The 13,890-nt window shown below is 44.1% G+C and overlaps 1 protein-coding gene across 1 annotated transcript in view; it reads right to left on the bottom strand.

The window, feature by feature from the left end:
• Positions 1 to 13,890, bottom strand: part of aff2 (AF4/FMR2 family, member 2) — a gene marked incomplete at its 3' end in the record, with an annotated part of 168,969 nt that overhangs the window by 112,303 nt on the left and 42,776 nt on the right. The window contains exons 3-4 of the mRNA XM_084150056.1: positions 13,326 to 13,376; positions 11,906 to 12,835 (exon numbers count right to left, since the gene is read on the bottom strand). Coding sequence (XP_084006182.1) covers positions 11,906 to 12,835; positions 13,326 to 13,376 — 981 coding nt within the window. The remainder of the gene's footprint in view (positions 1 to 11,905; positions 12,836 to 13,325; positions 13,377 to 13,890) is intronic.

Here is a 13,890-nt window from a genome sequence, read left to right as displayed (position 1 = left end):
AGAAAAAAAGATGTACATTCAATTCAATTGTGTTTACATTCAATTCAATTATAAGGCAACCAGCTGCAATAGCATTGCTCAACAAAATGTTCACACCAACTTTTTGTTGTGAGTTTGCTCAGCAACATCCTATTGCTGCTGGTTGCCTTACAATTGTATGTTGAATCAACATGTATATGATGACTGGAGGAAATAACCCCTATCTGTTGGATGGCATTCTCATAGAGATCCTATAACTCACAGTTATAGAATCCTATGAATTATAGGATCTCTATGAGCATTACTACACCAGACTGATTCTTCCTCCAACAGTTCTTTCCTCAGCCAACACAATGCCGATTTCCATAAACCAAGCGGATTTGATGTGTAAAGCACTGACGCAAAAAACGCAAACCGTGTAAGCTCTGAGAAAATCCAGCTGAGAATCTTCTTAATAGCTCAATCTCAACTACATAATCTCCAATTAAAGTGTTATAGCGAGCAAAAGGCAGGCTGGGGTGACATGGAGAGCTATTGAAGGGGCACAGAGGTAACTGAGTGTGGTCAGAGGGGTGTGAACTGACCCCAGAACAGACTTATGGCTTGTGTTTCCATCGGCAGGGCCAGGGCTACATTTAAACATGAGCAGACAGCCAGTAATAAGCATCATCCATCACGTCTTAGATTTGGCTCAGTGACTAAGGACTCTCACTGTCAATAAACAGGCCAGTTTACCTGAGTCATCAATTCCTGCTTACTGCTCTGACTGGACAAGAAATAAACACAGACACACTTACTATACAAACACACACACACACACATCACATGGATGCACACACAAACAGACACATGGATGCACACACAAACACATACTCATGCACACACACACACAGACACACACACACACACACACACACACACACATACACACACACACACACACACACACACAGTACTGTAATAATAATATAATAATAATATGCCATTTAGCAGACGCTTTTATCCAAAGCGACTTACAGTCATGCGTGCATACATTTTTTGTGTATGGGTGGTCCCGGGGATCGAACCCACTACCTTGGCGTTACAAGCGCCGTGCTCTACCAGCTGAGCTACAGAGGACCACACACACATACACACACAAGTGCATGAGCTACGCACACACACACACACACACATACACACACACACACACACACAAACAAACACATACACACCTAACTGCCGAGAAAGTCAGAGCCTGAACACACACTTGGAGGTAGGAGAAGCAGAGTGTATAAGCTTGTCTCCAGGATCTCAGTCAGTATATGGTAGCTGAGGGATGATCTGACCTTGATATTTACGCTCAATAGATTCATGGGGCTCCAGTCAGAAGACTTCACCCTCACAGCAAGCGCCACACCGAGACCCTCCAAATCCCTTTGTCATTCATACGGATCTAATCGCAACGTACATCTCTCGGTTTTATACTCTCATTCTCTCTCCCTAAAAAATATCTGAAACCAAAATAACAAACTATTTCTCCCAGCTGATAAATAGGGTTTTGCCTCCGGTCGGGCCACCTCTGTATTATATATTCATGGTTTTCTAAACTGCCTTTAACAGCCTCTGCAGATGCGAAATACTCAAAATTCCACTTTGGCTCTTCTGTGTTAAATTTGCATATCTGGTCATGCTCTGCTTGACATTCTCACAAAATTGCACAGTGGGTATTTTATTACAAGCCACCACAGATATTCAGCGACAGCACAGAGTATCAAAAATAAATTAAAAAGACTAAAGAGCTACCAGTAGGCCACATTGTGTATTGTTTTGCAATACCTAGAGCCATTAAGTGTTTCTTTTTTTCCAGGCAAGAGGCATGAACCACACTTGGATGGCGGAGAGGGAACAGTAATTTAGGGACTCAGGGTTTTCTGTTGCATTAAATTGACTGAGCCCAGATTTCCAACAGCGTAATGTAATGTTAAACCTTAAATGTGGTCTGTATTTGCCATTTGTTCATTGATAGTATGTGTGTAATAGTTGTTTTGCAATATTTGACTGGCTTTGGGATATCCAATCCATTTCAGTGTTACCGATAACTCATAGTCATTCGCATCTATTCAAAAAGCAAAGAAGTAAATATCTACAGTGGGGAAAAAAAGTATTTAGTCAGCCACCAATTGTGCAAGTTCTCCCACTTAAAAAGATGAGAGAGGCCTGTAATTTTCATCATAGGTACACGTCAACTATGACAGACAAAATGAGGAAAAAAAATCCAGAAAATCACATTGTAGGATTTTTTATGAATTTATTTGCAAATTATGGTGGAAAATAAGTATTTGGTCAATAACAAAAGTTTCTCAATACTTTGTTATATACCCTTTGTTGGCAATGACACAGGTCAAACGTTTTCTGTAAGTCTTCACAAGGTTTTCACACACTGTTGCTGGTATTTTGGCCCATTCCTCCATGCAGATCTCCTCTAGAGCAGTGATGTTTTGGGGCTGTCGCTGGGCAACACGGACTTTCAACTCCCTCCAAAGATTTTCTATGGGGTTGAGATCTGGAGACTGACTAGGCCACTCCAGGACCTTGAAATGCTTCTTACGAAGCCACTCCTTCATTGCCCAGGCGGTGTGTTTGGGATCATTGTCATGCTGAAAGACCCAGCCACGTTTCATCTTCAATGCCCTTGCTGATGGAAGGAGGTTTTCACTCAAAATCTCACGATACATGGCCCCATTCATTCTTTCCTTTACACGGATCAGTCGTCCTGGTCCCTTTGCAGAAAAACAGCCCCAAAGCATGATGTTTCCACCCCCATGCTTCACAGTAGGTATGGTGTTATTTGGATGCAACTCAGCATTCTTTGTCCTCCAAACACGACGAGTTGAGTTTTTACCAAGAAGTTCTATTTTGGTTTCGTCTGACCATATGACATTCTCCCAATCCTCTTCTGGATCATCCAAATGCACTCTAGCAAACTTCAGACGGGCCTGGACATGTACTGGCTTAAGCAGGGGGACATGTCTGGCACTGCAGGATTTGAGTCCCTGGCGGCGTAGTGTGTTACTGATGGTAGGCTTTGTTACTTTGGTCCCAGCTCTCTGCAGGTCATTCACTAGGTCCCCCCGTGTGGTTCTGGGATTTTTGCTCACCGTTCTTGTGATCATTTTGACCCCACGGGGTGAGATCTTGCGTGGAGCCCCAGATCGAGGGAGATTATCAGTGGTCTTGTATGTCTTCCATTTCCTAATAATTGCTCCCACAGTTGATTTCTTCAAACCAAGCTGCTTACCTATTGCAGATTCAGTCTTCCCAGCCTGGTGCAGGTCTACAATTTTGTTTCTGGTGTGCTTTGACAGCTCTTTGGTCTTGGCCATAGTGGAGTTTGGAGTGTGACTGTTTGAGGTTGTGGAAAGGTGTCTTTTATACTGATAACAAGTTCAAACAGGTGCCATTAATACAGGTAACGAGTGGAGGACAGAGGAGCCTCTTAAAGAAGAAGTTACAGGTCTGTGAGAGCCAGAAATCTTGCTTGTTTGTAGGTGCCAAATACTTATTTTCCACCATAATTTGCAAATAAATTCATAAAAAATCCTACAATGTGATTTTCTGGAAAAAAAATGCTCAATTTGTCTGTCATAGTTGACGTGTACCTATGATGAAAATTACAGGCCTCTCTCATCTTTTTAAGTGGGAGAACTTGCACAATTGGTGGCTGACTAAATACTTTTTTTCCCCACTGTAACTCCAAGAGACAACAAAGTATTCCACATATAAGGAATGAGGATTGATGAAGAGTGAGGGGAGTGAGATACTGTTCAGAGGTGAGTGTAGGGCTTACTATATAGATAACACAAGAGTGACCTCTCCTAGTCCCCAGTACGGTGAATGGGTGGGATGGATGGGCTGGCTCTATGAGAGAATGTATGTTTATCACGCTCCCCTGCAATTACAGCACACTAAATCCACAGTGTAATTGTGTTCTGTTGCCATCGCTCCGTATTTATAGGGGCTAAAACTAACAGAAAACATGTGGTGTGAGGGAAAGGAGGAGGGAAGGAGAGGAGGGGAGGGGAGGGGAGGAGATGAGGGAGGGAAGCATTTGATGAGCCCTTAGATCATTGTTCATGTATGGGTGCTTTGCAACGCAGTATTACCTCCGAGCCATGGGGAAGTCAAGCAGAAATTCTCTAATTCAATATTCAAACATGCTGTGGTTTTCTGAGAGGCCGGCAGAGAGTAGCACTGGGTATCTTTCGTAACAGATAACCAACCACGACTATAGCTTGGGGCTAATAGGACCAGATGGAATCAAATCTACCCTTTCCACTCCCCCCACCTCAGATAAATAAAAAAACTACCTTTTGACTGCAGCCTCTTCTCATCCTCGCAAGCTAAAACCACCTTTCCACTCCCTCACCCACGGGAATGAACATCCAACTTGATTTCCTTCCTCCCGTCCATTCTCTGATCTAAAGATATTGTACTTTTTTGTTGTAATATTTATTTCAGTATTTAAATGTGATCCACTGATTCCTCCCAATTCCCTAGAGTGTGAACTAATGCTATGATAATCCATTGGATACTGAATGCGGCTGAGTTTAGGGATCCTTATTTAAACTCCTCCTTGTCTTAACCGCGGAGCAAAAAAAGGTGTTCAGACAAGCAAGGAAATAATGAGCATCAGATAGCATGCAGAGAGAAACAAAAGCTCAGATGAATAACACACGCACACACACACAAACACACACACACACACACACACACACACACAGACAAACCTAATATCTAGTCATGCTCTCATTTCAAATCATTTAGGCATTTCCCGTCGACCAGATCTCAACTTTCCTAAATCAGTTGACCGATGAGTAGGAATGGTATTATACAAGTTCTATGTTGGTTTTTCAATAAGAAGCAGCAGAAATGTGTAAACAGGTTATGATTCTAGCAGCACTTATGAAAATACTTTCATTGTTGTTGTTTTTTTTCCCCTCCCTGACAAACAGCCCTGAAAAAAAAGATTTCTGATGGGTATTATGCAAATGATCCCAGCTGTTACTTCTAATAGGGAAGCCTCCTAATAACTGTCTCTTTTTCCAGGGAGAGGAAGAGAGGAAGCTTCTTTTGTGCATCCCAAATGGCACCCTATTCACTATATATTGCAGTATCTTTGACCAGGGACCTGGTCAAAAGTAGCGCACTATAAATGGAATACAGTGCAATTTGGGACACAGCCTTATCTGGTCTGTTAATCTGGTCGGCCGTGCGGGTGACACGTCTGGGGAGAGAGGACCCCACAGTATCTCCTGATTAAGGCCTGTCTGGGGTATAGGGTTTACTCTACAGGGAGGGAGGGGGCGGCCATTTTTCTCCCAGGTTCCCGTCCTGGAGGACAAGGTGAGGCGTGCCTGGTGCTTGGGTGGCTCCACAGAGGGAATGGATCCCATTATGTCTGGGGATGTGGCAGAGAAGAGACCTTCTGAAGACACTGTTCAGTCCTGGAGGGTCGCCTAGCCGGTGAGCAGGTTCAGTTAGGGTCTTTTAGAGTGGACTGTGAACAAGTGCTGTTCACTTTCAAAGAGTGCACTGTCTCTGACCAGCAGGTTCACTCCAGTCTTCATTCACAGAGCAGAGTAGAGTAGAGGATATTCTATCAGGATATTGTCAACACATATTCTTGACCTCAGTATAAAGAGGGACTTTTCTATTTGACGTGCCCCTTTGAGAATCATTCAAAGTAGTCTTACTATCAAGTTTTAAGTTGTTGTTTATGTATTTACTTTTCAGAATCATATAAAGCTGTGATTCAATGAATGGTATACAATACAGGACAATTTATATGGAAAGCCTTGAGGTGCTTTGTACATAGTCAGATAGTTCTGAGCATATAAAGAATAAGCACAAAAAGCAGATATAGATTTTTAAAGCACGGTACATTCTGTGCAGACACTAAGCTGTGAACAAAGTCTATAGAAGAAGAAGAACAGGACAGAATATATGGAGGAAAAAGCACAATAACCCATTTCAACCTCCAGGTTTCTTTGATCAGATCCATTCTTACACTGTGATATTCATCTCAGCTTTTTTTTATCTTCTTTTCATTTCCCGTTTTCCCCTCCTCTCTGTTTGTGAGGGGTCTGCCGGGACTGAGTTACAGCACATCCTTTTATGTTTATTAGCCACATTACCCACTAGATCAGTACATTTGTACCAAAGACTTGCATTAATGAACTCAAATTAAATCTAAAGTGATTTTATACAAAGGCGGATGGGAAGAACCCATCAAGCTAGACTGGGTGAAACGCAGTGGGTGAGGAATGAGGAAGTGTGTGTGAGCCCTAGTGGGTGACCTAATTCTCACCCACGACTCACGCGCTGTCAATTTCCATCTCTTCTCACCAGGCCCACCTACGGATGTGCTCGGCTTCCCCTAAATTATATAAATTATTATATGTAAATATGGTTTTTAACATCTCCTTTGATCTAAGTGCCTTTCTGTTTTCATTTGTGTCATATTAGAGAGTCATTAGCGAGAGGAATACAGGCGATATACCACAACGGAGGCTGATCTGCCATGTCTGAATAAAGGTTGTTATGTTGTGGACTCTGGTCAGTTCAAGATCAAGTGTTAGGGGCTATATCAATGGTTTAGTAGTGTTTAAAGTAGTTCTAATCTGATCTAAGATCAGACCGTTATCGAGATATGCAACAGTAAAACCCTGTTGCTCCAAATGAAATATAATGGAGCTGTAAACAGTATAAATGAAAGGAGAGGAAAGCTGGCATCCATCCAACATGGAGGAGAAAGGCTGAGCTGGGCCCTACTCTCTCTTCACTCAACAGCCCCTTAACCCCAATCTCTCAGGGTGTGCTCTCACAGCAAATCCAAAACACTTCAGCCCACAGCCTCTCTCTCTGTCTCTTTCCCTCTCCAAACCAGCCGACTGTGTGAAGACCAATACCTCCTTGTCATCCCCAATTACACTGTCTTGTAAGGACGATGTTCGTCTCTGGGTTCACTCAACGCAACATTATAAAAAATTAAACACTTCTACCTTGACACAGACAAATAAGCTAAATTTACACTTTCACAAAAAGCAAAAAGCCAGACTTCAAAGCCAAATCCAAGCAAACAACGTTTGTGAGCTTGGTGTGTAATGTATGATAAAAATTTCAAAGTAAAAAGCAATATGGGCATAAAGTAATTCTGCAAGTGAATTTGGGTGAGGGGAAAAAACTGTGCTCAAAGTAAATGTTCATGACATCCCAAATTATTTGATACTAGGTTCATTACCATCCATACAAATAAAAACAACTGAATATGTAGCTAAAATAACACAGAATGAATGTCAGAGCCTTGTTAGTATTTATTTATGATCTACCTAAACCCAGTATGAGGAGTGAGATGACAAATGTGTTGACAGCCTACGGAGGGGACCCCAGTGTGTAACAGGACTGCTTCCTGTGAGGAAAGACTAGAGACTCCAGGCAGGGTGACTCAAGCTCAGGGTGATGGTAAAGGCTTTGTTCCAGGGAAGCTCACTGCCTCTCCATTCCCCCCCCCGCACCCCTCTCCGTCTCTCTCTGTGAGTCTTGGCAGCGCTGCATAATCAAATGTTCCTGGAACTGACTTCCTGTCTGTCCAGTGAGTCGGCAAGCGAGGGAGAGAGAGACGGAGCCTGCTTCCACAGAACGGAAGATAAAGATTTCTGCCCCATGACGCCAGGGGCTGTTTTAATAAGCCAACCTGCTGGTCAGCGTGGGATGTACTGTCTGTCTGAGAAATGGACTCATCCATTTCTGTTCCAGCCTTTCCAAAACACTGGCTCTGAAACATGCTATTATTATTCTACAGTAGTATGTGTTTCAATAATATCTCATTATCATTTCTGGGGTCTCCATTTTTGTTTTGTATGATGGCTATAAGAAAATATAAATCAGACAGCAGCATGACTTATTTCGGCTCTCTAAAAGCAAACAAGGCCTTTAACATCAGTAGGTGGGAGGGGAAACGTGGCTAAACTGAGGACAGATCTGCTCCGGGCTCAGGGCCCTGTGTGAATGCGTTCCTATTATCAGTCTAATGAGAGTGAATCCCCGTCCCCACATTTAGCAGTCTGGATGAGACAAACACAGGGCCAGGGACATTGCTATGCAGCACACATCCTCTCTCTTACGCACGCACTCAGTCTATCTGATGGCAGTTAGCTGACAGACAGGAGTCTGGAGTCTGATGGGTGGCTGACAGTCAGTCAGACAGACGTCAGAGAAACAGATGACTGTGTGTCTCCTCCTCTGATTCACAGCCCTTATGAACTTCTAGGAATGACATCATCATGCTCCAGACCACCAGCCCCTTGCCCATAAAATATGGACTGTAGCCTATTCTTTATCAGTATTATCAATGCATGCACTTCAAACCTTTCAATCAGCTCAAGTCCACTCAGGTAAGTATAATAAATAGAGAAAAAAATGTATAGGGGCATATTCAAACCTTTAGACTTATACCACTCCAGAAATAATGAATGTCTCAAGTGCTTTGAGAAAAAGAGAAGAACAAATCCTCAATGCATTGAATATGTCAAATGCTTTCTCTCTATCTCTTCCATATCCATCATGAACAGCGCCTCCTAAACCTCTCATTGTCTCGTCAAATCTTGTGCTTAGCGAGGCTAGCGATAAGGCTATTAGTTATATAAAACCTGTGTAATGCCTGGTGCAATAACAGTTTTTTTGGGGGGATCAATAGGTGTTATCTGCTTGTCAATGTTTCATACTCCCTCTCTGACACAGAGGCTGGCCAGGCAGAGCTTTTCTGAGTGAGCAGCGAACGCAGCTAGGCCGCTAATCAATAGCCCCAGTGTTAACAGGATGCTTCCAAAGCCATTTAACAAACCCATATCACTCTGGGAGTGTACACTCAACCTGTCAAAATATTTTCTCCAGGGGCAGAGCTGAGGATGAGAGGAACATTTCACGCCCGTGAAGTCTCCTCTCCCACACCTGTGTGATTTGAAAGGGGGTTGAAAGTGATATCTCTCTTCTCTTTTCAGAGGATTCGGCTTGTATAAAGATTAGAGAAGGATGGAGAAGCTTGAGTATAAGATAATCTAATTAGGCTTTAAAACAACAACAACGGTTGTGTAGTGTTAGGGATGGGCTCTAGCACACGGCCATGACAGGGGAGAGTAATTACCAAGCGTATGCATATCACCACATACACTAAAACAACGGTTATCCAGGTGGGACCTTGAAAACATGAGAAAGAATACAGCCTGGAATGATTTTTCTGGCTTTAGTTATTCTACACCTACCTGGTTCAGAATAATAAGTAACCAAAACAACAACAAAACAGAGGGCTCTCGTGACAGTAAGCTCAATAGAATCTACTCTTTTTAACAAACCAAAGCCAAACAAAATCAAATGAATGTTCTTGAAGATGTTTTCTCTTTTCCTGACAGACGTGTTTAAAATGAAGCTCCTCTCTCTCTCTCTCTCTCTCTCTCTCTCTCTCTCTCTCTCTCTCCCTCTCTCTCTCTCTTCTCTTCTCTTCTCTTCTCTTCTCTTACCGAGTGACTCATCTGTCAGTGAACGAGCAGAGATGACACTCACCTCCACCCACTCCACCCCCCATCTCCTCTCCCCAGCTGGGCCCTGCTCTGCTCTGCTGTGCAGGGGGTCCCTCGCTTTCCCTCCCCACCCCGCTTCCCTTCCCGCTCCAATAACAACATCCATCTCCATTCTCCTCTGAGCTGACCGCATCCCAGGCCCAACAAGCAGCTCTCCAAATCCCCCAGGTTTTCAGCCCTGCCACATGCTTAACTGTACGGTGTAACTGCACCATATGCTTCCAAGATTTGAGATACTGCAATTTGGAGTGGGGAATAGCCTATGACTACACTATTAAAGAAAGGGAACAGCTGGTTGGCGCACCATGGTTGGGTGCCCGTGTGTCAACCTGTTCAATCATATGCCAGTCTTGTTTATTGTTGCTTATCTACTTATTTATGTGTTAGCTGTACTGAGACATGGTGTGTAGATGAGTAAGTCTCACAGGAGATGCTGTATTTCATGCACTCCCAGCATCCTCCTATAACAGGAAGAATACTACAAATGCATTTCTTTGTTGGAGACTGTGGCCTGACCTCCCACATGGCAGAATCTCAGTAGTGGCTCAATTAGCGAGGCTGGCCACTGAGTGATGATGGGGGAAGGAGTGAGGCCAGAGGCTGCAGAGGATTGATTGGTAAAGAGTGGGTACAGGATAAATGAAGTCCAAATTCACAAAGAACAGTATGTGCAGTTGCTTCAGTCATCACTTGGTCACCTCACATCATTCTTCAAATACTTTGAATAATCATGAATTTGACTTAATTCAATAATTGAGGGAAATGAATCCTTATCACTGGTAAGTAGAGTGAGTGGTGAGTGGACCTCTCTTAGTTCTGAGGGTCCTTCATTCTTGCCATCTTAGTCTTAGCCATAATGAAATTCTCAGTCAACTCCTTTGAGGAATGCTGATGTATAATATACCTCTAGGGCTGCGTTTACACAGGCAGGCCAATTCTGATATTTTGCCCAATTATTGGCAAAAGAGTTGATCTGATTGTGGAATTAGTGGGAAAATATCAGAATTGGGCTGCCTTTGTACAAAAAAATCTGCAACAATTCTCATTTTGCTCTGTCTGGTCTTATAATGGTAAGGGCATAATTGTTTTGGGATATTTAACATTGGATCCCTCCCATGTAGTGATTTTCTCCCCATGCACTGTCCTAACTGGCGAGGAGAGAGGGAGATAGGGAGAGAGGAGAGAGACAGTACTCCTTGGCTGATTATATTCAGGATTAAACAGAGTAGATTTCAATCAGGTGGACAGAGTTTTCTAAAATAATGGTGAGAATACATTAGGATGGATGTTGTGTTAACCTGCAAAGCTTTCAAAAGCAGCAGGCCCATTTTGTCTGGTTCAAAAATATTCTCCAGCACGCCACTGGCTGAGAGCTGAGACAAACTCTCCCGGTATGAAAATTAACATCTCTTGCCTCCCAACATTAGAACAAGATAAACAGTCGGGGCTAAAATGGTCACAACAATAGACTGCTTGTGTTGCTGACACACAAATGGACTGAAAAGCCTTCAGATCACAAATGACTCCAGACTAAGATGGTCCGCTGTGTCAAGCTAAGAGGCTAAAAGGAGGGATAAATGCATTGTTTATGCTTATTAAACAAGACTTCATCTCAACTATCCGCAATAACTGATGAGTGTTACTTTACAGTGTTGTAAACTGTTCAGAAATAATAATGCATTCATCATCATCATGTATACATGACAAGCCAATGACCTACAATATTATGCGAGGAACAAGCCAAAAATCTGTAGGCTAAAACAAAGGTTTATATAGTATTACATATACAGGATATATTATACATAAACCTATAAGACCATAGGGTAAATGCTAAAACACTATAAATGTAATACAATCCATAAGTGAGGCCAAAACAAATTATATGTCAGAACTGGTTACATGAATAAGTATAGCGAGCCCATGTGAATTAAAATGGGTTTAATTAACCTGAGATTAATTTCATAGTGAGGGATTGTAGGATGTGTGTGTGTGAGTGTGTGTGTGCGTGCGTGCGTGTGTGGTGGAGTGGATGTAAAGAAGGCCCCTTAACCCTGTGGCCCCTCGGCGGGCTGGGTTGAGGAGCAGGAGCCGCCAGAAGAGGAGAACTGAACGGCTGATTATTAATAAGGCCTCTCCATTATGTCAGGCGCAGTCTCTGCCAGGACTCAATGAAAAACAGATCAGGCAGGGGGAAAGTCACAGTTCAAACTTATCTGGCTGATCCTCTATCCCCTTCCTACTGCCAGACGATCTACAAGCCAGTGTGTGTTTGTGTACTGTAGAGTCAAGGGAATCATGCAGGTACCTACCTCTCCAGTCTGTGTCAGGGTCAGCTTGGGCAGCTTGCTCTTGGAGCTGGTGGTGGTGCTGCCAAAGGCTGGGTTGCTGTAGCCCACGTCCCCCACCTCCAGAGGAGGCTTGAGCTCCGGGGAGTCCAGGGGCACCTGGTCCTGGCCGTCCATGGGCCGAACGTAGGCTGTGGGCTTCTGCTGCTGCACGGCACTGGGCTTTACATGCAGGCCCTGGGGGAAGGTGGGCGTGGAAAGGCCGCTGGGCAGCAGGGAGGTGGAGGCCATGGGGGAACTGCACCCGTGGGAGTCCGGCTCCTGCTCCAGGGGAGACATAACATGAGTGTTGCTGTCCTTGTATCCGCATTGCTCGGCTGCCGAAGGGGCCTTAGGGGCCTGCTGTTGTCCACCGCCGTGCCTCCTGGAGATAGTGGAGGAGGTGGGGCTGCTGCTGGAGTCTCCCTTGTGGCCCACGACGTCGCCCTGTGAGCTGAACAGCTCCTCGTGTCTCTGGGGTTGCTGCTGCTGCTGCTCGTGGGTGGACGAGTGTTTCCCCCTGCTGCTGGCTGGGACCCCCACCCCCTGCCCCCCCACCCCCTTACCCCCCATCCCTTGGGTGCTAGTGCTGCTGGAGCAGTGGGCTCCCTGCAACCAGTCGGAGGAGCGGTTCTTCTTGGAGCTCTGATGGCTGCTCAGCCGGGTGGAGCTGGTCAGGGATGAAGAGGAGGGCGGAGGGGGCATGGAGGTGGTATTGTGCCCCGTGCTCGCCCTGTTGCTCGTCCTCTGGCCCCCCTCGGTGAAGAAGCTGGGGCTGGGGGTCTGGGGAACAGAGTTCTTGGGGATCCCCACCAGGTGGCTCTGGTTGGAGTGGCTGGTCAGGAGCTCCTTCATCTCATCGTAGTTCCCCAGAGTGTTCTGTACTCGGTTGGCCAGGGCATCACCTTTGTTGGTCTGCAGAGACAGAGACAGAGAGAGGAGAGATGGTGAGATGTATAATGTATAGATATTCAGTTCCTACTGTATACCCCCCAGCCCTCTCCACCATGTTATCATCATTCCCCCACTACTCTGACAGCAAACAGAGAGCAGCGGGTCATCAGAGCTACACCTAATTACAGACAGCCAGGAACTCTGCAGGCAGTGTGTGTGAGAGAGAGGTGTGTGTGTGTGTGTGCGCGCATAGAGAAGGGTGCAATCATGCCTCAGTGAGCAAGACCATTAGGCTGTACATCAACCAACTCTGAAAAGTAGCCCCTTTCAAAGCTAAAAATAGCTAGCATTACAGTGTCTAATATGCAACTTACAAACTGTATGAAACTATAGTTCTATCCAAAGCACTTTAATAAATCCATCTTTAAGAGGGCACAGTTGGTGTATTAACGTGTATTAAACATGTGATTAAAACAAGCATTGTTAGTGTGGATCTATAGATAATAGATACCTTGTTTAGGTTGTTGGTCCCCCCCAAAGTGGATAGACTGGGTGCTTCTGTCTGTCAGTATAAAAAGACAGTAGTTTATAATCTAGTCACACTGGGGGGAATATGGTAGACCAATAGGATGACCTTGATAAGCTTATAATCTGCTCAACTGTATTCTTAGTCAATATGTGGCAATGTTAACACACTCCTGTTTTATAATATCCTTTCTCTCAGGGGTACCTCCAATAAAATAAGTTTGCAACAAAAGGCCCTTGTTATAATAATTGTTTTATTTTGGCTAGTTCAGCATATAATTAATTTATACTAGGCTTTTCAGACAAAAGGCATGCATAACCACCCCCAAACTCATTACTTTCATAACAGGCAGTATTCTATTTAATGTATAACACATTACTGTTAAATTCAGCCCAAGCCTGCGTTTACTGGTCTTTTATGTGTAAGAGGTAAGAGCCTAGTAAGAACGTACAACAATTGCAGATGCATTATGCTAAGATGCACTCTATATAAACAGAAATTATAACAGAAACACATCACTATCTATTTGAAAATAACTGCAAATGAAGAT

This window comes from Coregonus lavaretus, assembly GCF_964263955.1.
Source record: "Coregonus lavaretus genome assembly, chromosome: 32".
NCBI classification, from domain to species: Eukaryota; Metazoa; Chordata; class Actinopteri; order Salmoniformes; family Salmonidae; genus Coregonus; species Coregonus lavaretus.
The sequence above is the reverse complement of the archived record's forward strand: the minus strand, read 5'-3'. Positions and strand labels throughout refer to the sequence as shown.